This window comes from Pteropus alecto, unplaced genomic scaffold, assembly GCF_000325575.1.
Source record: "Pteropus alecto unplaced genomic scaffold, ASM32557v1 scaffold8, whole genome shotgun sequence".
In the NCBI taxonomy this organism is placed as follows: Eukaryota; Metazoa; Chordata; class Mammalia; order Chiroptera; family Pteropodidae; genus Pteropus; species Pteropus alecto.
The window spans coordinates 3,150,632-3,178,021 of NW_006494609.1; the positions used below are offsets into that span (position 1 = coordinate 3,150,632).

A 27,390-nucleotide genomic window follows, 5' to 3' on the forward strand; every position below is an offset into this window, starting at 1 on the left:
GTACAGCGTCTCAGTTGCAATAAACATTACCAGCTGATTTTTTTTTTTTGTTTGCTTCTCCCTCCCTACTATAGGTCTTTTAGCCTGTTGATTCTTATTAACCAGAAATCAAGTTATCTGAACAGGTGTGGGGGAGACACAGATTAAGAGTGGCATAATAAACACTTGCAGAAAGATCAGTCTGGGTCCCAAATGAAATTATGAGACCATTAGTAGGCATACTGTAATAAAACCAAGATATAATTTGAAAAGGACCAAAAGAACCCTTGTCTCCTGAAAAAATGTAGAGAACATTTAAAAGGATAAATGCTGCATTCTGAAGTGAAAATTGCTTTCAAATAAAAAGATACATTATAAAGTACAAAAAGTCATTTTAAAAAACAAACTCATAGTACTTTCACCATATCACTGGTTTGGGATATGAACATCAGTCTGAGTTTTTAAAAAGGCAATAAAATAAACAAAACAGGAAAAAGGACTTTTAAATTTTCTCTATTCTATCCTTGTCCTTGTTTCTCTTTATCAATAGTTTTTCTCCCTAAAACACTCTAACTACAGGCCTAATGGAAAACTGCAGAGACCATTTCTGAGTGCAGAGAAACTCTTTGTAAAGTCAGATTTAGAATGTACAGAAGCAGCAGAGGGAAGTGAAGAAGACTGGAGGGAAAGGAAGGGCCTAATGAACATGGCTCTTAGCAGTCTAGGGAGGTAGACTTGATCCCTGAAGTTCAGCTTCAGGTAAATTACATCAATGCAAATTACGAGATTGGAAAAAATTGCAAAATGATACCAAAAAAAACCCCAAAACATTCTATCCCTAAGAAAACCACAAACCAACCAACCAGACAATAAGACAATTAATCATTAAATTTTATCTCTAAATAAGTTACAAAAAATAAATATTATAGGGCAACCTCCTGTGTTCATGAATGCAAATGAATGAACTGTCTTCAGGCTTGAAATCCATGGCTCCTCAGCTAGAGGGATCATCTGCTCAAGGAAGACTAGTATGTTGCTCGTGGACACCAGGCTGATTCAGTTAAGACTCTGCTGGTGCCTGCAGTTCATGCTTTCTGCTCAGAGGCAAATAGTTAGCATCCCTTTGGTTCCATATAGGTCAATAATTCTGTTGTCATGGTGGCTCACAAGGAGGCATGGATGCCTGTTGGCTTTGCCTTGAATCACATCCTTCTGCTTTTCCAAAGAGATGCCAGGCCTGGGCCATTTTGCGAAGTTTTGCAAGATTGGGTTTAATCTATGGGAAGAAAAGAATAACTCCAATTACCAGTACAAAAAGCCAAGCAGCATATAAGCATTTCCTATATATGGCTGCTTAGATTTCTAATTTTTCACTTCAAAAAAGATTATAGATTTCCTTAGGATAAGAGATTCCCAACTCTTCAGGAATTGGGACAAAACTTTCATTTTTTTCACTCATGTGAAACAAGCAGTTTTTAATGGGGTAAAATCTACTGGAGTCAGATAATGAAAGTACCTGAAAATGCCACACGAGAAAAGCCTTCACAGCCGCTTTAGCAGGGAAGGTGGGCAAAGAAGGGATTTTGGAAAGCAGCAACACAGACATTTCTATTCTGCTCTCACGTTGTTTCATTTCGGATTATAACAAGGACAGGAAAGTTCTTTAATTTAGACCACTCTGTGCCTTCATGGTGTTATCCACATCACTATTCCTGGGCTGCTGAGTGATCAAGCCCAAAGCCTAATGTGGAAATCTCCTAAGCTTGGTTCCCCGCCTGATGACCCCCAACACCGTAACTCTAGAGATCTTTGGGGATGGCCACCACTTCCAGCAAGGTCATCATTTCCAGCAAGTACCATCAAACAACTGGCTGTTTAGGTTACATTTTCCAGCAGTGAATTTGCTGTGTTTCTACCAACTTTCTGTAACCCCAGAGAGAATGTCTGTATCTTATCAAATCTAGAGCTTGTAGGCAACAGATATTCAGGATGCGTCAGTCTGTACATGTGTTAAGCTTAAGAAATACAAAGGCATCACGTGTATAATCTAATAGTTCAGCCTAATCTCCATTTTGAATTTGAGCTAGAAGATGAAATGGTGAGACTTTATATAAAACTCCCAATGCACATTTATCAAAACTGTTATATTTTTGAAAGGATTAAGACACATTACATTTGGATAATAGGGGCTGGAAAAGAAAGAGAATATAAACTTTGCTTTCTTTTCTCCTGTTAGTCATTACTGTACCTGTTTTTCCTGCTCCAAGTGGTCTATGTCAGCTAACGGCAGAATAGAAGGTCTCCCGTGAGCACACTGGAATGGCAGCTGGCACCAGGACAGAGCTTCAATAAGGCGATAACACTCCTCTAAGCTCAGGCCGTCATTGAACTTAATGGCTCCTAAACAAAAGACAGAAACAAGATGGTTATGGTATATATGGTGGGAAAGCAATGCTGACCCTGGGTCAGAGCCAAATATCTGGGAAAAGTAAAATGTTTCTTAGGCTTCTTTCAAGTGACTTTAATACTGCTTGAAATTGGTACTTCTAAGGCCTCAGGACTGACCTATCTCTCAGCTTTTCCTTATGGGGCGCTTGTCTTTCTAATCCCTGTCAGAAGTATTCCTGAACGTGTTAGGACTTTGCTGTCAGTTTTTTTTAAAGAGGCAGCAACAGCAATATTTTGCCCACTTCTTATAGGTTTATGAAATCAAGGTTATCTTTTGTCCATAGCCAATCTATCACCAAGATCTCTGATTGTTCAGTACAATGCCCATTTTATCTGCTTCCTTTTCTATTTCTATAATAATCTTTCTAATCTAAACTCAAATACTGTCAGCACCTGCCTTTATGCATACATTAATTCACTCAGTCAACAGATATTTATAAGTACATACTTTGTATTAGGAACTATGCGAGGCGGTGGATGAGACAGACAATCTCCACCCTTGTGAAGCTTATGATCTAATAGGTCTAACGGGTGAGACAAACACTAAACAATTACATAATAATTTAAATTATAAATTAAATTATATATATAAAACGTATTTATATAAATATATTTCTATTATATATTTAAATTATAAGTACTGTATAATATAGGGTAAGAATGAATATATAATAAGAAAATTAAACCCAGTTTAGAGGTCAGAGAAGGCTTTCCTAGCAAAATGATATTTAATCGGAGACCTTAGGTTAAGAGAGACACAGCTAATTGAAGGAGTAGAAAGGCATTTAAGATCGAGGAAAAAGGCAAGTACGGAAGTGCAGAAACAAGAACAAGACCAAGGAAGCAGCCTGGAATGTAACGGGCAAGGGGAGGGTGATACGAGATGAAGCTGGAGAGGCGGGCAGGAGCCAGATCACGAAGACCCTTGCAGGCCAAGGTAAAGAATAAAATTTTTATCCTAAGAGCAAAGAATAGTCTTGACATATTTGAGTTAGAAGAATGAGATGCTCAGAGGGATGTTTCGAAAAGATGCCTCTGTGTGCTGAGGGAAGAATGGCACGAAGCAGAGCCAGACGGACATGGGGAGGAGGCTGAGAAAGAGGACTCGACAGTGGTTAAGAACTAACGAGATGGCGGTGGAAACATCACATCGGACAGATTTAAGATACATTCTGAAGGTGGAGATGATGAAATTGGGATGGAGTAAATATGAGGAGTAAAGACAGGATAAAGGGGTGAAGTAGTTTAGGGTATTTGCAAGAGACAGATTGGGTGGCTGTTGTTTCTAAGCTAGAAAAGACAGGAACTGAAGAAAGGAGGTTGATGGAAACATAAAAAAACAGAGGGAGGGTGTCAGTATTACATCCCTGCAGATGTTAGTATTTACAAAGGAGTTTTAAAGAAATTTAAAGCAGACTCTATTTCATGCTACCAATTTGTTTAACCACATTCTGTAGCTGTCATTCCTAAAGTAAGTTCCTTCAATAAATATCATTTTCTATATTTTATCGTATTACCCTACTTAAAAACCTTCAAAGATTCTAATTAATGCTTTCTGTATAAAATCTAAAGGTTTTGTTCTGACCTTCTAGGCTTCTATCCTTTCTTATCAGCCTAATTTCTTGATACTCTTTGCTGTTCCTCATAGAACTAATTTGTGTGTGTCTTTGGGTCTCTGTATAGGCTATTTCCTCTCCCTATAGTAAACTTTCCTCTCCATCCTATGAATCCATGTCCCTCAGCTCATTCAAAACTTGACTTAATATGCGTCCTCCTCTAGGAGTTCCTCCTCCACTCATATAAGTCTTTCTGCATTATGGTCAAATATATGCATTGGTATTTTGCTTTGTAAAAGTGATTTTTTAATGTTACTTTTTAGTGTATTCGGTTCTTGATCTAAACTGTACCCTCCATGAGGCAAGTAGTAAGTGCGCCTTCTACTTTTTTCATAATTGCTGTACCCTTGCCAGTGCTTAGCATGCAGAGGCACTCAAGAGCTGGTGTGTTGAGTCTTACCATGGCAGGCTTGGGATGCTAACACCTTCTGGACAGTCAGTGGCAAAGTCCCTTGGATGCCTCCTGTGGTCTGGAGTAGCTAATGCATAAACACATTCTTTATTAATGGGAAAAGGAAATGGGACAATGGAGGCTTTTGTGTGTGGTGCCTCTTTGTGAAATCCGAAAATAAGAGAAAGGTTTACCTCCACTTGTTCTCGAATAAATTCCTACAAGGCAAAAAAAGAAAACAGGCATTGATCTACAGGTATGTAACACTTGCCCTTTGATAGTTTACAAAATATCCATATTTAAAATATGCCTCTTAAAGGAGAGAGTTCCAGCAATATAGCACTTAGGTGCAAATAATTTATTTGTGGTAAGGCACTTTGAACATGAAATACCAAGAAAATCAACTAGAATTCTTATTGAATAGAGAATATTATTTAGCTACTGAAACTTCCTCCAGAGGCAGCTCATCAGCTCATGAGGTTATATAACTGTTGAGAGTAGTCTTGATGATTCAACTGATTCTAAACATCAAGAAAGCGTTTCACTAGGAGGCTGTCTGTTGGTTTATATTTTCAGCCAGAACCAGTGTAATATTACACAGTAACAGAAAAATACCCACAGTCATCAACACAACTGAGCACTCAGTATAACATTTGCTTAAATATCATAAACGTAAATAGTCACTTTAGTTCCCACAGGCTTTTTCTTTGGACAATTCCCTTTATCTCGAAAAGTTTATTTTCTGAGGACTTTTGTTGAGAAGTTTCTCCTCCCTAGCTTGTCTCTGTCTCGAGGGTAGCCTTTTCAATGGATATATCTCTGCAGATGTTGTATTTACAAAAGAACTTTAAAGAAATTTAAAGCAGACACTATTTTATGCTACCAATTTGTTTAAGCTCTGCAGGTAAGAAACTGTTTTGAGATATGCATATTTAATGACTTCTTTATAAGAAAACACAGAATTTCTTTACTCCTAAAAATGGCTATGTATAAATTAGCTTCCTAAGATTACAACATGATAGATTTTCTTTTTAAACCAGGCTCAGAAAATTCTCTCTCCTCCCTCATGTACACTCTAGTCCACCATACTGATAAATGAGCATAGTTACCAAGAGCTAGGTAGCAGATGCTATGTATTTTTTAAAAGCCACCTATTTTCCCAAACCTAAACAGAAAGATCTCTCATAATACCTGACCTACTAACAAAGCTTAGTATGAATACAGATCGAACCTAACTTCTTTGCTATTCTCTCTTGTGCTTGTATATCTGGGACTTGTAAAACAACAGTTTTAAAGCCTGGTGAGGGAGAGATGGATAGTATTCTCCATTCATTTCATATTTCAATGGTTTATCAATGCTAGACAATTTAAGTAGTGTTAAAAAGGCTCATTCATCATGCTAGAGGATAGCATTTTAAAGAAAAATGTATTAGTGATCTTTCAATTGCTAGGATCCAAGTAGCTACCTTTTCTTTAAGACACCAAAACTAGTTTAGCTTCTTCCAGAATCAAGAAAATCTCTCCGGATCAGCCTGACTTAACACAATCAAGATTTTCTGAAAACATAAGCTGTTTCAATTTGAAGTAAATTCCATACCAGCAATCTTTGAAGTCACTTTAGGAAAAGTTTTTATTGTAATTTTCTGGTTAAATACTTAGAGATTGAATTACAATAAAAGATTCTAACAGATCCTATCTTTTGGATTTAAGACAATTTGGAGGAGGAGCCTTGGAAAAAGTAAGCTGTGTTCAGAGAAAAAAGTGCTGCTGAAAACAAAGCAAAGGTTGTCTGATCAAAGGGTAAAATCAAGGTAATCAAAAGCTGGCACTGTTAGCTGCCTCTTCCTCTTGAGTACTGTCTCACCCTTAGCCTACAAAAATGCTTGTCTCTCCCATCCGAAAACAAAAATCTTTCCTCAACCTTGTGTCCTGCCCCACACTTCCCAACCACCCCTAACCTTTGACTATCGCCCTCCCTCTCTTCTGTGTACAGCCAAAGTTCTCAAAAGAGCAGTCTACTTAGCTTCACTCTCCTTCCCTTCCCTCGCTCCCTGACCCACTGTGGTATCTTCCACCCCACCCAACTTCCAGGAAGCGATTCCACAAGGTAACCAACGTCCTCGTGATAGCCAAATCCAACTTGCTAGTGTTGGCCATTCCCTTCTTGCTTAAAACTTCCCTTGGATTGGCAATATTACTTTTTCCTGAATTTCCTCCTCCCTCTCTGACCGATCTATTCAATGATCTTTTAGGGTTTCTTCTTTTCGGCAGTAGCTTGCCAGACCTTTGCCAAAACATATACACCCTGAATGCTGGTGTTCCACAGGCTTCACCCTTTGCTCTCTCCTTTTATTTTTCATATTCTCTCTGGACAATCTCACTTTCTTTAGACCCTTCTCCAGCTTCTGTTATTATCAAAATATAAATACTGATAACTCCCAAATAGATAGCTATAGCTGAGACTTCTTTCCCATGTGCTAGGTCTGTAAGTCTGCCTGTCTACTGGACACCCCCCTCCCCACCCTGCCACCTCGAAGGCACATTCAATGTGTCTAGAGCTAGGCTCAGAATCTAACTCGCAGCCAGGTGTACTCCTTCTCCTCTATTTCTTTTTTCTGTCAATGGCACCACCATCCTTTCAGTCATCTGAACTAGAACCCTCAGAATGATTATCTTTTCTCCTTTATCCCTTTTATATTCTATTGCTTACCAGGACCTCTTGATTCTATCTTCCAAATTATGTTTCAAATATGTCCCTCCTCTCCATTTCCACTGCTACTGACTTAGTCCAATCCTTATCCTCTCTTATTTGAACCAGGGCAATAGCCTCTCGACTGCTTGCTCTACTTCAAATCTTTCCTGTATCAATCTATACCACAATTTAGCCACTAAATCTATCTTCTAATTTTTATTTTTAGATATTACTAAAGTAATTCAGATTTCAAGAAAAATAGTACACTAAGTTGGTGTGGACCTGCCTGTGCTCCAAATAGTAAGAGCTAGAGATGAAGGAGTAAGATACCAAAATGAATAAAATGGGACACCATGAAAAAAGAAAATACAGATCTGAGAAAGAAACAAATAAAAATTCTAGAAATAAAAAGTACAGTCATTGAAATAAAAAACTCAGTGGACAAGTTAAACATCTAATTAAATAGTAGGTGAAAAGAAAATTTAGTTCACTGCAAGATAAATGAGAAAATTTCTCAGAATGCATCACAGAGATAAAACAATGGGAAATATGAAAGACAAGTTAAAAGACATGAAGAATAGAAAGGTAAGGTCCAGGAGACATCTCATAGGATTTCTAGGAGACAAGAAATGAGGGAAGAAGCCATGTTTAATGTGATAATAACTACATTTTCCAAATTGTAGAAGTATGGTGAATCTCAAGAAGGAGATGAAAATAAATCCATACATAGATGTGTTATAGGGAAATTGCAGAACCAAAGACAAAGAGAAAATCAGATTACCTACAAATTAATGAGGATTAGACTGACAGTGCACTTTAATGGCAAAAACAGAATGTTAAAAGTAATGGAATATTTTCAAAATGCCGAGGGATAAATGACAATATGGAATTCTATTTTTGGCTAGACAATCATACAAGTGTTAAGGCAAAATAAAGATATTTTCAAAGGCAGTTTATCATTAATAGACTCTTAATAAAAGAACTTTTAAGAGATTTACTTCAGTAGAAAGAAACTGAACACAAAATAGGGTGCAAGAAGCAACAGTGAACAAAGACTCTTCAAACATTTTGGTTAATCTAAATAAATACTGATTATAAAAGAAATGACTACCAGGGGGATTAAAAACACCGTGGAACTAAAATAGGCAACAACATGGAAGATGGCAGAGGAGTGATGAAGATTTTTGTGCAGTTTAGGAAGAAAACAGAGAAATTACTTTTAAACTTTGTTAAGTATGCAAGCTAAAATTCAACTTCTAAACCGTTAGAGGAAAAAAAGAAATGAAGAAAATGCTAATAGAAAACAGGAAAGGATGAAAGAAAAGGTAACAAAGATGAATTGTGTTTGTTATGTAAAAAAAATGAAACACATAAGTGAAAAATAATGGTCCTCTTCAACACCCCCAAATCCACATCCCAGCAGCAGCTTTCCAGACCTTTACCAAAACATATACCTGTGGTCATATTTAAAATGCAGTGCTAAAATGTATCTCACTCTTCCTCATTGGCAGCCTGTAGGATGAAATGCAAGCTACTTTGCAGAATATGCTAAATCCCTTTATAATTTGGTCTTAACAACCTATCTAGCCTCATCTGGTTCCACCACTACCCCATATATATCTTAATTTGACCCATATATATTAGTAGTTCCCTAAACATAGGATCTGCATCAAGTCTCTAATATCTGTTGCTCTGTCTACAATGCTCTCCTCCCCTCTTCTGTACTTGGTAAGCTCCTGCTGTTTTACAAGACTTTTCCAAAAGACAAAACAAAATAAAACAAAAAACAGCTTTTCTATGACAGTTTCTTTAACCTCCATCCTCCTGGGCACAGTAATCATTCTGTAGTTCCATAGCACTTTTGAACATACTTCTGCCCAAATTTCATTATTCTATAATTATTTAAATGTCCTTCTCCCTCACTTTGAGCTAATTCATCTTTGACTCTCTAGTACCTGGTACCCAGCAGGTATTTCATAAATTCTTTTTTTCCCCCTCTTTTATCCTCCCCCCGCCCCCACCACACACAATACTTCCACCCCTGACCTATGGATGTTGCCATTTCTCCTTAAGAACTGGATCTCTGAAGGTGGGGCATCTCCTCCACACACTTGCGGTGTGCACCCGGGGCCAGGTGTACCCGGGGCCAGGCGCACCCGAGGTATGGTCCGTGGCTCCACTTGGGGTGCGAACCCAGGACCTTCTGTGTGTAAAGCAGATATGCTAACCGCTACTCTATGGAGCCACCCTATTTCATAAATTCTTATTGAATAAAAGATGAATATAGGGAGTTTCTAAATAAAATAGGTTACTATCACTCAACAATTTCAACGGCTGCAGCTCTGTCTTACCTCCACAATACTCTTGGCCACAGTAGATCGTCCTCTTCGAACTTCATTGGCTTCTCTTTCTACAAAACAGAGTGGTACTTTTCCTACAAGGACCAAAGAATCACTAGTATCTGGAAATATAATTCCAAGGCCCAGATCTTCCAGATTTTTGTGGTAACACCTAAAGAGATAACCTTAAATGTAAAAGTATTACAATCTCAAATGTAAAAGTATTACTTCATTCACATTTCAGTACTAGTTACAAATATCTGGTAGTTTCTCAAAAGCTGCCACAAGCTTTATAAATTATATAGTGTTTTTCTCACACTTAAGGGTGTTTGTTTAGGATTTTATTATCAAATTTCCTTTCTGAATTACAGTAACATTTTTTTCTCTTTTCCATTGAGAGAATCAATTTGTTTCTCAGTCTTGTTCCTAAGTTTTCATTTTTAACCGAGGAATTGCTAACTTTTGCTTGCAACTTGATGGAGTTTGGCACAAATAAAAGGGCCAACGGTGTTTTGAATCAGCACTATCGCAGGGAGGTAATTAACAGCCCCAGGAACTGAGAAGTCCTGATTAACGGGATGTAAATAAATGGATCTGCCCCTAATATAAATTATGCCCTAGGGAAAAAGATTTATTGGCAGTGGCAAATACCCAAACCTGAAATAAATTCAGAGACAGTTCTCTTTTATATTTCCAATAATTTGTGCTGCCTAAAAGTGGGAAGATGTCCTACTTTGTGATTCGCTATATGACCTGCCCCTTCCTGTGTCCCAGTGTTTTCCTTTCTTCCCAGTATTATAATAATGAAAATTAAGAATCTAGAATGCACCAAGGCAAAGCAGAATGGAAGCAATTACTACTGTAACTTTGCTTTCTGAAACAGCACAGTATAAACACTAACTGTTCCAAGAAATGGTAAGACTCTTCTAAGCCTACTGCTGGAAAAAATTATCAGGGAAATGCTATCCTACACTCAACAGCTGTGATATAGTGGAAAGAACAGCATTTGGAGTCAGAAGACCTGTGTCTGAGTGTCTGCTCCATCACTTAATAGTTGTTAAGACCTTGAACGAGTCACGTAACCTCTCTTGGTCTCAAGTGACTCATGTGAAAAAAAAGACAATAGTTATGCTTATACTTCACAGAATTATTGCGAGAATTTATGCTATCAACATCACATTCTCATGGTGGTACTAACCATAAGAGTCTCCTTTGTTCCTCTGTCACTGTTATCTCTAGTGGAGGACTTATAGTGGAAGACAGTAATTTTTTCCGACCTGAGCCTTGTGGCTGTTGCTTCTCATAGGAATCTATTAGGAGAAAGATGAATGGGTTAAGAGTAAGAAGTGAAGTCTTCTAGATTCAGATAAAAATGAAGCATGATAAGGCATAGCCATGTAATTACTTTAGTGCTTAGCCGTGTGTTCAACGTTCAGTTTTAGGCTTTGAATTTCATTATTAAATTCAAACTAGTAAATATCCAGTCTGTTTATTCATTTTAGCAGTATTTTCCAAAATAAGAAATATGACTTACATCTTACATTCAAATGAACAATGCAATGTTCCTGTAGTCAATAAATGTGGTTTTAATAACAGAGGTGAATAATGTGTATTACTGAGGAAATAAAATGGGTTTACTATACAGTCCATTGGCTCAAGGAGGCTTCCCCAGTTTTGCAGAAGGGTTTCCATTCTCTGAGATTTAGTCAGTAGTACTATTCTCAAATGGTCCAGGGCAGGGCCTACAGCAAATAAGTTTTTCCAACACTGTGTTGACTATATCTTTTCCAATAATTAGGTTTTCATTTTATAAGGAAAAGCGAAAAGAAAATAACATCACTGTCATTCTAGTCCATGAAATATCTCCCTAGGTCCCTACCTCTTTGACATGAAGATCTTTCATTATTTGACCACAGAAGTAAAGGTTTTCCTGGTATTTTAGCTCTTGGGGAACACACTGCCTCATGATGAGACAAAAGGGTAGCAAAGATTAACAAGCACATGTTGACTTTGGAAGGGTACATAACAAATTAGTGATACTGGTTGCCTCTGGAAAGAGAAACTAGATGGGATGAGGGCACGGGTAGAAAGACTTTATCATATTCCCTTTTATACCTTTCAGACTTGAACCTATTTGAATATACTACCTATTCAAACACAAATTAAAACTTAAAATAAAACTTATTTTTTTACTGGTGGTCTCTGCCTGATGAACTGTGAAGAAAGTATGCCAAGATCATATTGGGGAGGGGACATTTGTGCTGGATGTCATAAGTAGCCTAATCCCTAAATATCTAATCTTTAGGATTGATGATAAATATGCAGCAAATATGTCTGTAACAATGTAAGTAAGATCCACATGTTGGAATTAGTAAAGTGAACTACTACATTCTTTTGGTTATAAAAGAAGCCAAATTATAAAAAAAAGACTTCAGCTTAAATTTTTAAACATATAATTCATCTTTCCTCACAACAGTCACAGAAAAACTCTTTCAGGTATACTAATTCTGCTGGGGAGTCTCAAAGCTTTTCTAGTCCCAAATAGATCCTTACCAATGATAAGCTGCTCCAAACGGACACGCTCATGTGCAGCGTGTTGATCCACCAAGACCAGCAAGTTTCCACCTAGAAGATTAGCAAGAATTACTGGAGTTTCAAATTCTCAGATCAAGATGAAAAATAATCATGTTGTGCTGAGAGAGAAAAAAGGTTAATTCAAACTATTTAACAACATGAGCATAAGAAACATACTGAGTAGTAACAATTGTATTTTTATTTCCTAAAAAATTGAAATTATGGGGAGAACTGTAACAAATTTATTTCTGATAAAAAACTCTAATAGTATTTCATTTATAAAACAAGGTTAATGCCCTATATTCTTAATCTTTACTGATTTTCATTAATTCAAATTTGATACAGTGAAGGATCATCAAACATACATTATTATAATCAGCTGACCCTGATTTTCAAACTACTCTGGAACCCATGAAGAATGTAATTCTACTACACTTTAGATCAGAGGTGAGGAAATTTTTTCTGTGAAGGGCCAGACAGCATTTATTTTAGGCTTTCAAGACACATGTTTCTGTCACAACTATTCAACTATTCATTTTGAACCAAAGCAGCTATAGACAATATGTGAATATTATAGCTATGTTCCAATAAAACTTTATTTATAGACACTGAAATATTAATTTCATATAATTTTTATGTGTCAAGCAATATTATTCATCTTTTGCTTTTTTTTTTTTTAATAACTATTTAATAATGTAAAAACAATTCTTATCTGGCTGTACAAAAGCAGGTGATGGCTGGATCTGGCCCACCAGCCATAGTTTGCCTTGCTTAGACTCAGGCTTCTCAAACTTTGATGGGCATACAAATCACCTGGGGACCTTATTAAAATGCAGATTCTGATTCTGTAGGTTAGAAGTGGGACATAAGATTCTGTAATTCTAACAAACTCCCAGGTGACGATGCTATTTACAGCTTTGAGTAGCAAGGCTTTAGACTCTTAAATGCAAGAGAGGAAGAAGAATATCCTGACCCAAAAAGCTAAAACTACAGGGAAATCTTTTTCTCATTGATAAAGGACTGATCCTCAATTATATTACTATGTCTTTTTAGCTTGTAATTTTAGTACTTTTGGCCAAAGGGTTGAGGTTTATTGGTATTGATTATATTGAAATAGAAGTTCTCCTCTTGAATTTGATCAAAATTATGGCATGAGAGCTTAAGACTTAAAGAAAAAAAGAAAATTTTTCTGACAATAAATCCAACCACAGAAACAGGCCCCAAAATGTTGAATTTTAAACTCCTTTGAGGATAGGAGGAGTTGCAGCTGGTTGTGATGACTGAACGTCCTCTATTGGGCAAGACAATGGAATAAATAATAAATTGTGAAGGAGTAACCTCGAATTTAAAATTAGAGCCAATGTGAGTTATCAAGAATCGGTAACCCTAAAAAATCAAATCCTGTATCTGACTCTAGAGAAATGGTTTATAGTCTACATAGTATTCATGACATTTTCCATTCCATGTATGAAGCAGGATATATAAAGGTAATTTACTAATGTTAAAAGTTGTATTTTTACTATTCCAACACAACAGAAGTTTCATAACGGAAAGGATTTTTGTCTGTTATATTCCCAGCATATGTAATAGCAATGGGCACATAATAGGCACTTAATAATTTTTTACAGAATAAATGAATGAATCCTTATTCCTTAGGATATCATAACTGAACTGTATTTTATTGTAGTTGGAAACATGAAATAAAAAAATGCCAATTTATGGCATTAATTTCACTATAACTTCAAATAATAATATATTTGTCCATTACAAAAGTATACGCAGATATTAAAATAAAAGTAAGTCAATTATAGGAATGTTGCTTTTGGTATTAATGAGTGACAGCAAAAACACATTTTGATTTAGGAAAATGTATTTATCGAAGCCAATTCTTTGGTGGCAGCTAGCCAATACAATAATATAGAATCTCAAGAGAAATTTAAATAAGTCCCTTTCACTTCTTTGAACATATGCAGACTTTATGGCTACATAAAGTATTTTAACAAACAATTCCAGGTAATCAAAACTTTAGAAAAAAATCTATTCATTTTCTAGAAACGGTTAACTACTATAACTTGACCTTCACTAATATCATATTTATGATAATTATGACAGAACTTTTTGTTAATTGGCCTGTGATCTATTATGATATTTATTTGATAAATCTACATTGTAAACAAGCCAAAAAGGAATATTTTGAAATACAAAATTAACTGCTTTCAAACTTTAGAAGCACTTGCCTGCAGGTCTACTTATCTAGAGCCAACTGCTCCACTGGTGCTCAGGGCTCTCAGCCACTCAGGCCTTTTCTGGAACCTTACAGTATCAAGCACTGTAAATGTGCTCAAGAATCTCTCAGTTTAAAGAAAAAGAAGAAAATAAGTCCTCTCTCCCTCACCCTCTTTCAGGCCCTCTATTCCATGTAACAGATTTCTGAGTCTTTCCTTGTGGTCTGTCAGCATCTTCCCCTAGCTCTTCTCTGAAACAGCTCTCACCTGACATTCCCAACCTTCACTGTCATAAAATTGAACGGATATTTTTGGTCCTCATCTGACTTAACCTCTTGGCAGCATTTATATGAAGTCTTGGCTTTGCAACACCACCTTTGTCTGTTTTCTTATTTCTCTAGCAGTTTCTTCACAACCTCTTTTGCTGGTTCACCCTTTTCTAACTAGCTGTTAAATGTTGAGAATTATTCTAGATTAAGAATCTCTCTCGTCCTCACTCTTCACTCTTCCTAGGTAAAAGTTACACTCATGACTTCAATGACCAACTTTATGCTGACAATTCAGATGAATGTCTCCATGTCAGAATGCTTCTCTAGTCCCAGCAACCACATTGTTAACATCTCTTCTTGAAAATTTCAAAGAGATTTCAGACTGAACTCATGATTTTCACCCTTCTGCCTGCTTGTCCTCCAATCTGTTCCTGCACCATCAACTACTCAGTTATGGAAGTCAGAAAACTAGGAGTCATCTTTGATATATCTTCCCTATATCCAATCCATCTCCAAAACCTGTTGACTTTATCTCCTAAATATTTTCTGATGCATTCACTTCTCTCTAGTCCCCCTTTGTCCCAGCTAACTAGCATTTCTTATATATTGCAGTATCCTCCTAACAGTCTCTGCAGTTACTGTGATTGCACTCCCATACCCAATCCATTCTCCACACTGCAACCAGAGCGATATTTTCAAAATGCAAATATGATATAACATGTGCCACTGCAAAAGCATCAGAAAACAATAAAAAAACAAAAAGCTTTCTACTATATATGTTACTCTCTCTGCCAAGAATACTCCTCTTTCTCTTTGACCTCTCCCTAGTTAAATCATACTCATACTTCAGATCTCACTTTACCAAGAAAACCATCTCTGAATAATCAAATCTTCCAATACAGACAGATTATTATGGCATCTTATTTCTCCCTGCTAAAACACTAATTAGAGTTAAAATTTTAATATTTGTGCAATTATCTGTTTCTCCTCCATGTATATTTTTTCCCATCATTAGATCCCTAGAGCCTAATACAATCCCAGGAGTACAAAGGCACTTGATATTTGCTGAATGAGTTAATATTATTTACAAACTATTATTGTTTTATTAAAGCAGCTCACCAAGAAAGTGTACTTAACTCTTGGTTAACCTAACATGTGTCTTATATATGCATGTCTATGTGTATGTATATAAAACTAAATGTACTTTAAAACTATCATTTCATAATATTAATTTAGATTGGTTTTATTTTTTATCGTATAAAAAAAATAACCTTAAAAGGAGGCTATCAGAAGAACAGCTGATTATTAGTCAAGACTAAACTCCATTCTTACCTGCCTCACCATTCTCTTCGGTCTTGGTGCTCATTAAACAGGCAATAAATTTGTTATCCACTTGCTGAAGAACCTGCCATACATTGAAATAAGTGGCACAACACTAAATAAAAATTAGCAAAGGCTTATCTGTATAGAAAGAGATAAAACTGTACTTAATTTAGAGTTGTTGCATTGTAACATTCACATCTCAGACTGAGGTAGGTGCTGATGAACTTGAGGGGGTTATTAGGAAGGATAAAAGAAGGGGCAAGTAGAGTGATCAGAAGACATAAAACGAACACAGACTGAGGAATCTAAAAGGGATATGCTAATAAAACTTTAGAGTTGACCTGAAATGTTCCCAACACAATGATGCTTATTAATGGGTAATATGACCAGAGAATTACTAATACGACCCGAGACTGCTAATGAATAGAGCTAGTCCATTAAAGCAGTAAATTAAAAGCCACCTGTAATTTTAGGCCATGGTGATTCCTCTCTGTCCTGGTACTGATAAAGGTACCCATCTCCCCAGGTCTATTTCTGGATCAAGTGTTTGCTCTGGTATCAGGTCAATGCCAGGTTAGTTTACCTAGAGCTGTCTAACCTCCTAATTTGTTTCCATACTGAAAACAAGGAGACAGAAGGTCCCTTTTGTTAATGGAACTCCTCAATCTAGGGTCTCCCAAGCCATGTCACATGTAGCCTCACACAACAGAGGGTCACTTAAAAAGGGGTACTGTTGCACATTTAAGGACAATGTCTCTACAGTACTTAGTTGATTTATAAATTGTTGTCAAAATATAAAGTCAATATGTAACCCCTGAAACTGAGCCTGAATCCATAATTCATCCCTCCAAACCTGCTCGCACTACTAAGGACATTTTTTTTCTTTGTAATTTATATAATTAGTCCTTTGCTTTTTCTTCTGATGATAAAGTTCCAGTAAGATTTTTTAAAAAACACATGTGCCTTGACCAGGGTGGTCTATATCATTAAATAAATCCAATTTCAAAAGAGTCTAGCTTAGAACTTACATATATATTATGAGATTTCCAAGTTACTCTTTTACCTGCATCGAATGAATCATCTCTTTGGTGAAACGATAAGGATACAAGATGTTGTGAATTTTAACTGCTAGGCTCTCCGCCTGACCACTGCTTACATCGACAGCAACCTAGAAAGACCGGCACCAATATCGTTTTAAATTAAAACTTATGTCTGCAGAACTCTTTTACCAAAAATCTCAAAGTGCTTTAAAAACATTCATTTTCATAAAACCTTCTAGAGGTGGGCTGAATTCAGAGAACTTACAGAAATTCAAAGGACTCTATGAATTATTATTTTTCAATAATTTTTGTTTATGAACAAGACTACTGACAAAAACCAATACTGTTTCAGAATAACAATTTGTTTAGGCTCCATGATCAAGTCCTTAAAGACATCTCGACTGAAAAATCAATAATTAAATGTTCATCTATTCTACACCCTCATTACAACAAAGTACATTCTATGCTAACCCACTGAGGAGAGAACATACTCTCAGGTCCAATGATGAAATGTTCCTCCAAAAGAAGATTCACTACTTTATCTAATGATAGCAGTTTTTATAATCACCACCCTAAGGACTTTGCCAAAGCTACAAGTCAGAGTTTTTAAGAGAGGTAAACACATTCATTATTCATACACTGATTACATGTTTAATCGAAAATTAAAGCAGAGCTCCCAAAATGTTATGAATTCTGAGTCCCTCTCTCTACATTAAACATTAATTTCCAAATGATTTATTTGGAAACATGCATTTTCCATTCATAATTACAAATTAGTATAATCAGTCATGCCTATACCCAACTTAAATGAAATTCAAAATTTAAAATAACAAGCAAAGAATAATTGTTGCAGACCCACCTCTGGATAACGTGCAAATACTGGATTGTCCCATTCTGAGAACAAAGACTGAAGCGATTCCCTACCAACAGCATCATCCGCACTATCTAGTGCAAAAGGGGAGAAGCAAAGTGGCATCAAGAACCTCAGGGAAAAAGGTGAATGGCATCTCATATTTGGTATGGTGCAGCCTCAAGAGCAAAGATCAGACACACTGTTCCAATATTCCAATATTCTACAAATGTTCAGTGTTTGCGGTATCTCTAAATTGTTTTCATCTGTTACTTTTAAACTAGAGTTGATGACTGTATCTTCTGGTATTATAGCTTTTTCTCTAAACTGTTTTCAAGAGATATTTCAGAATACAAGTCCAGAAGTAACTGGTTCAAATCAGTAGCCTCACTTCCTTTAGTAAAAAATATACCTTTATCTATTTTTAGAAACAAAGAAAAGAAAAATAATAAATGTCTGTAGCTTTTGTTGAAGAGTTTTGCTTACATAAAACTACTGCAATATGGAGTACTTCAATCTTTAAAAATAATAAACATTTTCTCAATCACAAGACACCACAGATTGTGCATTAATAATCACCCAGTATTGACCTCAAGTCTGGAAAAGTAATTTCTGATCTAAATGCAGGCACTGAATTTCTTAGTTCTGCTGTTAAATAGGACTGTGGGGAATTCCTAGTTCCAGTAAGACACAGCTGGCACTGATCAAGCTTAATAATACAACCCTGCTTTTTTTTCTTTTTGTTAGGTGGTACAGTATGTACTAGGTGTTCTGGCAATCTCTGTTATTGCTCCTACCTCTGTTATTCTGTCTCATCATAGTCCTCTCTTCCTGAGCTCTGGGAAGGAAAGGAAGAACAAGGTCGCTTCTAAAAGGATGACATCTGTACTGAGATCCTAAATATAAAAAAGTAAAACCTAAACACTTGAACTCAAAATGTAAACTAATAAAAATTAAGTTACATAAAATCTCTGCACAAACTGAATCATGACATAAGACAGACTACTAAACACTAGATTTGAGTCAAAATTCTTTAATGAAATTATTCTGCTAAGGAATCTTCGTTAATGCTTAGTCCCATTATCCATCTATATCAGACAGAAAGAGGACCTAAAATAGATCACTGATTCTCAATGAGGACAATTTTGCATGGGGGACATTTGGCAATATGTTGAGACTTTTTGGTTGTCATAAATCAGGTGAGGGGTGCTACTGGCATCTAGCAGATATAGAGGGTAGGGATGCTGCTAATATCCTACAATGTATAGGACAATCCCTACGACAAAGACTTATCTAGTCAAAAATGTCAATAGTGCCACAGTTGAGAAATCCTGTTTTGGACATATAGTGGTACTTAATTGTCATTCCTATTAGGTGCAGTCTTCACAAGTCCTCAATTAATATGTCTCTTATACCCAATATATCTGTCTATGATAACATTTATCTCATCATATTGTAATTATATTTAGATAGCTATCTTCCCTAATAGACTATGAACTCCTGAAAACAAAGTCAATTAATCTGCAATGTGGCAGCACCTAGCACAATGTGAATAATTAATAAATGAATAAACGAATAGATGAATGAAACAATGTTCTGAATTTAAACTCCAAAGTCCAGTGAGATCTGGCCCAAATTCTACCCTCCTTTCTGAAGGATCATCAGGTTTGAGTTTTAGAAATAATGCTGAATTTGACAGTTTTTGAACAGGGGCAAAATATGATGAAACTATCCCTTCAAAAAGGTAAATCTGTTGGACAAAAACTGGAAAGAGATTAATGTAAAACGAAAAAAATTAAAGTAAGAGGTGAAATAAGGTTGCATCACTGGTAACAGAAAGGACAGAGTTAAAGACATTTTAAAGAAAAATATTTGCCAGGGCTTGGAAACTTGACACAACTCTTTAAAATTATTTTTTATATATCTTCTGTTCTGCACAATTAAATTTACCTGTTAACAATTCATTTTATGTAATGTTTTTATGTCCTAACGTCCTGCTATACAATAGCCATTTCCAGAAAGGTAACATTCCATGTGAATGGAGGGTGCTTAGGAGCTATCCTGTCATGGAACTTGTTTCTATACCCAAAATACTTTATTTTTCATTATAAAACTCTGAGTTAACATGACCCTCACAAGTTCATTACAAGACTTGCTAATCCAGAAAGACTGAAGTGTTTTTTAAACATCTAGATTTATTTAACAGGAACAGATGTTTATGTTGAGTATGGCAGCCAAGATTCCCCCTCTCTGTTTAGCAGCAGCCATCTCAGTTTAATGTGATCCAGTTATTTTTATCACAGTATCAGAAGAAGTTGCATTGCAGGAAGATGAGGTGTCAGTTCCTCAGATTTATCTATGATAAGCATTCAGTATAAATCAGGACATAAAACTAAATAGATTAAAAAACACATGTGTCTTTAGGAGCAACCTGATAGTCTCATGAGCATATTGAAAGAAAAGGGTTTTCCCCTATTTAATACTTTAAAAGTTACTTGAGAGATTTTCTTTTCACAAGGAAAAAAATTGAAAACTATTAAAAAATAAAGGTCTTATCTAATCTTAAATAAATCAGGGCCTCCTGCTAGAGCTACTAATCCTAAAGAGAAATTATGTTAATTTTTAATTACATTCATATAATTTACAATCTTTTGCAACATTTAAGACATTTAATATGGATGTGCATTTAATGTTTATCCTCTTGATGTAAAACCAAGATTATAGCCAGATGGAAATCAGCTTTACCATCTCCCAACATCTGGCTCTAAACACTGTGCCCAAACAATGTCACTTTTAATGCTGACTGAGAACTGAGTACTCAGAGTCCTAGTCTAGGCTCTGATGTAGCCTTGTGGTATGATCTAAAAGCCACATTATTGTCTTCCTGAATAACAGCTACTTATACAATAAACATATCAAGTGGATTAGCATGTGTATTATAATAATGTACATTTGAAAAATATAATTATGAAAGTATATATTTAACCTATATTCAAAAAAATTTATGCTCAAGTCCTATTTTCTAAAAAAACAAAAACAAAAACATATATAGTGGTGCAGAGCCATAGATTTTACTGAGAAACTTAAGATGAATAAAGGATCATTCTAGCCCTTTATCTGGGAGCTGCAGAAAGCAACTTCCAGAAAAATACTACACTGGCATTGCAGGTGCCTTTAAAGACAAATTTCTAGGAGAGCTATGTGTTTGGGAGAGGGGGGAAAGCAAGATAGGGAAGCACTGTGGATTTTCTCAACTACAATTGCACCATTTCATTAAAAGCTCTCACCCTCTCACATGTACACATACCTATAGCCAAATATATGTACAGTTCCAGTCTATAAGTCATTCATTGTATTTTTAGATTTAAATAGAATTAGACCCAGAGAATCTTCATATACCATAAAACACATTTTATAATTAAACTTCAAAATGTTCAATCTGCTGAGATAATGTCTTTGAATAATTATTATCTTGCTACCTGGCCATTATTCCCATCTTCAAAAACATTTCATGTCAGTGAACACTATATACTTACCATTCTCAAGTATGACATCCACAGCCACAGTTGTCAGGTCCTTAGTACAAGCTGCTCGAACGTCCTCAGTAGGAGCAATAAATGTGCTAAGTCCAGTTATTTTGTTGATGTAAACCATTCTTCCCAAGGCTACATCAAAATGCTGCTGCCAATCCAGAGAACATGTGTTTGACTCTTCATCTGCAGAACAAGTTCTTGCTATAGATTCCTCACTCTGAACACAAGTTCCATTTGGGTTGACTGTGGAATCGTCTATGTGACTCATTAACATTCTACTGGGAGAGTTAAGACTTCCTATCTCTTGTTCTGAAGCTGTACGAACATCTGAGTCTTTATTGGTAACTGGAGAATTATTATAGGGTAATACCAAAAGAGTTTCTGGTATCACAGGGTTCTCTGTTATAGTGTTCTTAGGATATATTTCGCTATCTTTATTGAAGGAATTATCCTGTGTGACAGAGTCTGACATTGGGATGATGACAGTCTCTGTTTTTTTATGCTCATTTTTAAGTAACTTACAAGAATCTAGTGATAACCCACTGCACAAGTCACTGTCCTTCCTACTGGAATCTGATTGTGGAAATCCAATAAAATGACCCGTCTCCACTGTTTGAGTCTCTCTTTCAGAACCTTTCATTCTGGATAATTTAGAGGCTAGTGATTCGGATGACTTCTCCACAGCCAAAGGTTTTCTGTTAAAATGTGGTAACTCCTTTAGAGTTATAGGACTTTCTCTTAAGCAAGGCATCTGTTGTTCTAAATAGTCTTCTTCCTTGGAGAATGGAAACTTTTCTGAATGAAGGATGTGACTTACTGGTTGACAACTATTTGAATCATTATGTTTCATAGTAGTGATCTTACAAATACTAGAGTTGTCTAAGTGGTTTTTGTCTCTCTGTGGAATGTCAGGTTCAACTTGAAGACTGAGATTGGTAGTGATTTCAAAATTATTTTCCTCCTCTTCCGTATTCAGAGGATTTTTAACCTTCCCATATTGCCTCTTAAACTTCTCTAAAGATCCTAGTTGTGAACTTAAGTTTAGCTTCTTATAGGTTATGGGTCTGGAGGAACCAATCAACTTATCTGTTCTCTTACCACCATTTGAAACATGCCTACACCAAGAGAAAGAGGATGTGTCAGGTAATAAGCAATCTGTGTGTGACTTTTTACTACCATCCTGAAAAATAGTAAAATTTTTGTAAGTTGCTGTAAGTTTGTTCTCTAGCTCATAACTTATATTTGTTCTGCACAATTTTTCATTGGGAAGTTGAGTAAATTCTTTACATAAAGTGCTGGTTAAATCTTTGATGTCTGGAGTCTCAACTGAATGGCATATTCTTTTTCCAAATGTTTCTTTGGCACTCACAGGACCAGGTCGAACACAATTTTTAATTAAGAGTTCCATTTCAGTTGATTTTGTTTGCTCACTTTGTACCACGTGAGTTATAAAGCCAGTGGAACATAATTTAACTTGTCCATAACTAAAAACATTTGTTATTCCAGAATCGCTAGATTCTTTTTTTTTCTCTTCCTCTCTCTGATCACCATGTATTCTCAGTATTGTTGTCTCAAATGGCAAAGGTTGACTTCCCATTTCAGTAGCATCTTTAAGTGTCTCTAGCTGATTCTGAATTCTATTATTTTTCAGAAAGTCGGCAGCCATGCCATCAACAGTAGTACTTGCTTTCTGTAGTTTTAGATCCTCTTCACTCTCCTCAAAGTGATCTAATAACCGAAAAGGGCTTGCAAACATTTCTGAACTGGTTCCACATGGATTTTCTGAAGAGTTAAGTTCCAAGCAAGATTTTTTATGTTTCTCATTTTCTCCTGATGCTTCAGCTCTCTCTTGTTCTAAAATCCTTAGTTCTGAGCAAGAGCTAGCTTTGTTTTGTAAAGATGACTCTGTCATTTTACTATGGCCTGGGCCATCTGATTCATAAGTATACAAAAATGAATCATTTGTCTTTTTTCTGATAGCTTCTGAATCCCTAGAATTCTGTGTGTTTATGTTTTCTATAGCTTTTCTTTTCACAGCTTTTGATTGCAAATTAAACATTTCATAGGAATCCAAAATATTATTACATGCATCTTGGAAACTGACCTGGTCACACTTCTCATCAGAGGACTCATGCTTCTGCAGAGTAGTACTAAATAAACTAAAATCATTATCTTCACTAAATTCCTTAATGTCTTCACCTGATAATTCCACAAATAATTTTTCTTTCTTTAAAAACATTTTTATTCCTTCCTGAATGCAAACCAAAACAGTATCCCAGTTCTGAAACTCAATCAGAGTTTTTGCTGGCTCCATGCACACATCATATTCACAGAATTGGCACTGTATATTGATTACATATATCCCATGGAGTTCTGGGTTAGACCGAAGCCGAGGACTTGAATTCATTTGCCCACTGGCAGAGCCATTTTTTGGCTTGCATATAATACTTTCTTTCCTTAATAAAAAGTCAATGAGTTTATGCAACTTTGTCTTCAAAACTAGCCTTTTGTTCACAAACAAAAACTGCATATTCTTATTGTAATGTGCTTCAGAGCTGATATAGCCACTAAGCTCAAATTTCTTATACTTAAAATTTATTTCTCTTAACTTTTGGGACTTACTTAGTCCATAAATTTGGCAAAATCGGGAACAAACGTCTTTTGTTTTAGGAAGCTGAAGAACCATGGAACCAGAAACATCATTTCTCAAAGAGAAAGAAATGGAAGGGTGCATGAGTGAGAGAGCATCTATCCTCTGCCTAACCTTCTCAAACTCCAGTCGAGGATCCATGCATTTCCTCCTTACAGGAAACTGATAAAATAGGTTATATACTGTTACTGTTGTCCCAGCACTTGGTCTAGTCAAATCAGCTTCACAAGCTTTCAGGGCTTTTCCATTCTGAAACAGTTTCACAAAAGTTTTCATTGTTCTGTTTTTCTTGGATGAAATTTCCACAGCACTGGCCATGTTAGCTATACTGGCCAAGGCCTCCCCTCGGAAACCATAAAACCTTGGGTTCTCCAAGTCCTGCATGGAGCTGCATTTACTAGTAAAATAACGATTTCCCATCTTGTCTACATCATCACTCCCCACCCCAAATCCATTGTCTATCACTTGAACTTGGAAGGTTTCCATATTCACCCTGACAGCCACACATTTTGCTTCAGCATCAATACTGTTGAGGGCGAGCTCCTCCACACATTGTCCTAAAGAGCATATAGCCAAACCAGAACGCAATTTGGCTTGTACTTCAACTGACAAGCACTTGATCATGGCAGGTAGAAAGCTGGTGAGAATGCCAGGCACTGCTTTCCTTCCCTGACTGGAAATAATTGCCTGTGGGAGGAAAAAACACACACCCACTATCAAAGCTTCAGAGTTACACAGAATTACCCATTTCTCTCAAGCATTATGAAGAAATACCATTTGAGGTAAATGAAATTTCTTATTAAACCACATTGTAAAACAAAACAAATCATAGCTCTGATCTCTAGGCAGATCACACAGCTCTTGCTTGGTCCAATGGACTTAACATCTAAAGCAGTATTCATAATTTCATAATTTTCACTGATCCCTTCTAAATCCCACATGCCCTAAAGTGAAATCATAATCACACTTGAAGTTGACCAGTAAAGACAGTGTTTGAAATTCTAATCACTTCATCAAAAACAGATGCCTAAATTCTGCTAAGAAACATTAGCTAGAAATTATTCACAAAAAAGTCCAAGCTTTCATAACATTTATACATTACACAATAACCATGACTTTTAGAAAAGACTTGAAGTATTAAGACACTGTAATAAGGTGACGGAATAGGAGGAAATAAAATCAACTTGTATCAAGAAGTGGACATTGAGATTATTATCAATAACTTATTATTATAGTTAAGTGTAAGTTACCTTTGGGGAAGGATTTTGGGAATGGGAAAGAATAAGGTAGGAAAATTCCTGTTCATTAAAAATCATTTGATTTTTAAATCTTGTTAATGTATTTACTTTGATAACAAGTTTTCAGAAAGTTCTTGTTATTTTGTATTAATACTCTTGGGGTTTTCACAATGGCTACAAACTACCTTAGTAATAATGATGGTAAGGGGCTCTCTGAACTTGACTTTGAAGTTTTCTTACAGGTAAAAAAAGTTAAGATTATAGTGCGATTAAAAGTCCCCTCCCTTCTTCATAGGTGAGAGAGCAGCATAGGCTAGACCTCTCGCAGGTGGTAGGGGCAGTTTTCCAAACCCAGGATAATCAGAGCTATAATTGCAGATCTGACGATTTCTAAGACAATGCAGCCAGCACCAAATGAGAGGTAAACGTTTAATATGTATTTCGATTGTTACCCAACTCAACGATTTCCTGATTACGTCCCAGTCGTTTCAGGGCCATAGCTCCTGGGACCAATTAGACCATTAGGTCTGGGTCATGAGCTACGAAAGCTTTGGCGGGTAGGGCCGTGGCCGCAGGCCCCGCCAAGTTCTGGCTCCACCCCGACCCCTCCCCCGACTCTCAACCCTAAACAGGGGCCAGCCCCGACTGGGGCGCTCGCGGTGAAGGGAGGTCGCGAGGCCTCGTGGGGCCCTTGCGCATCTGGGTCCGGAAAGCTGGCCCGCAGCGGTCACCAAGACCCTCCTGGTGTTAGAAGAGCTCCCGGAACCATCCTTCCGTCGCGTGCTTTCCCCCAAGTCACCTTAAACGGCGATTCATCGACTCCCAATACCAACCGCCTCGGACGCCGGCCGCGCGCTCCTTGGGTCGCGAGGCTTGTGAACGCGCGAGCCCACGAGCATGCGCTCCTGAGAACCGCCGACAAGTCGCTTTCGCCCTGACACCTCAATGCGCATGCGCACTCATTGAGTCCCAAGGGCTTTTAACACTAGTACCCCGAATTCCCAATCTTATCCTCTTTAAGCATGTTGTGAAAAAGTTCCTAGCACTTTTTACTTTTGTTTTGTGTTTCTTCTTTCCCCCTTTCTGGTTTCTCCTTTGCATGTACTACCGTTTAATTCAGTATGTTTTATTTGCTTGTCTCTTCTCTGTAGAATGTAAGCCTATGAAGGCAGGGATTTTGTCTATTTTGCTTGCTGCTCTTTCCTCATGGCCAAGAACAGTGCATGGCTTATGTTAAGCACTCGATGAATAAATCCAGAGCCTTTCATCCTATCAAATTATAGCATTTGAGTTGAAAAGACTGAGAAACTATCTAGTTCAACTCAATTCACAGTTGAGGACACTCAGACTCCTTTCACTGCATTTTTTGGTAGCTCCCCAATACCACCACAGCTTCTTTTCTAACAGAATGAGAGTGGAACTCTAAATAAACACTGAAAATAGGTGTTCTGGGCATCATTAAGCAGTTTTTGCTTTGCTCATTTTCCTTGAAATCTTATATTTTTAAAAATTGGAATTTGTGACAAATTTGTCAAACTCAGTAAGCATTTGATATATACTTGCTTAATGGCTGACCAAACCCATCAGGAGATTTCTAGGGCTGACGAAGCACAATCCTGATTATTGCTTGTATTAGTTTGCCAGAACTGGCACAACAAAACACCACAGACTGGGTGGCTTCAACAACAGTTCTGAATGGAGGCTAGAAGTCTGAGAGAGATCAAGGTGTCCACATGGTTTTCTTCGGAGAACTCCCTCCTTGTCTTGTAGATGGCTGTCTTCTCCCTTGTCTTCACATGTTTACTCAGTGCATGCCCATGTCTGTGTCCAAATTTCCTCTTCTCATAAGGACACTGGGGCATATTGGATTAGGGTGCACCATAATGACTTCATTTAATTTTAATTCTTTAAAGGCCCTATCTCCAAATACAGTCATATTTGGAGGTACTATGGATTAGGACTTAAACATATGGATTGGGGGCGTGGGGTATAATTTAGCCCATAACATTGCTATTTGTGAATTCCCTACCTAGAAAAAAGGAAAGACAGCAGAAACTACAGAAAACTAAAAGTCATTAGTCCAAAACATAATTCGAATAGCTAACAAGTTGAACTTGTGGTATTTGTTCTTATCAGGTCTGCAAATTCCTGAAAACTTTATGGAAACCATTTAAAGAAATGAGTCAAAGTAACTGCTTTTTCTTTCAGACCTCTTTAAATTAC

General features: G+C 36.6%; 1 protein-coding gene across 4 annotated transcripts; it reads right to left on the reverse strand.

Annotated features, from left to right (window-relative positions):
• Window positions 1-50: 50 nt before the first annotated feature.
• Window positions 51-27,366, reverse strand: MLH3 (mutL homolog 3). 4 transcript variants are annotated; one of them, XM_006925453.3, is made up of 13 exons: window positions 25,967-27,366; window positions 21,283-24,616; window positions 18,544-18,642; window positions 17,756-17,841; window positions 16,920-17,024; window positions 15,866-15,938; window positions 12,019-12,090; window positions 10,664-10,775; window positions 9,478-9,637; window positions 4,629-4,652; window positions 4,444-4,522; window positions 2,228-2,379; window positions 51-1,255 (listed from the first exon to the last, which is right to left on the reverse strand). In XM_006925453.3, exons 2-13 carry the CDS (start codon window positions 24,551-24,553, stop codon window positions 1,133-1,135), a joined length of 4,356 nt encoding a protein of 1,451 aa, XP_006925515.1. In that variant the 5' UTR covers window positions 24,554-24,616; window positions 25,967-27,366; the 3' UTR covers window positions 51-1,132. The 4 variants fall into 4 exon arrangements, 3 of the variants coding, with proteins under 3 accessions (XP_006925515.1, XP_024897727.1, XP_015455267.1); XM_015599781.2 differs by having other exon boundaries at window positions 1,049-1,255; window positions 21,283-24,642; XM_025041959.1 differs by lacking the exon at window positions 18,544-18,642.
• Window positions 27,367-27,390: the final 24 nt, after the last annotated feature.

Coding starts and splice junctions, on each gene's coding strand:
- MLH3 (XM_006925453.3), bottom strand. CDS start 24,553: ATGATCAAGTGCTTGTCAGTTGAAGTACAAGCCAAATTGCGTTCTGGT. Junction 18,643..21,282: donor GGATGTCATACTTGAGAATG/GTAAGTATATAG, acceptor TTTTATATTTAG/GATCTCAGTACAGATGTCAT. Junction 15,939..16,919: donor AGATGATTCATTCGATGCAG/GTAAAAGAGTAA, acceptor AATGTATGGCAG/GTTCTTCAGCAAGTGGATAA.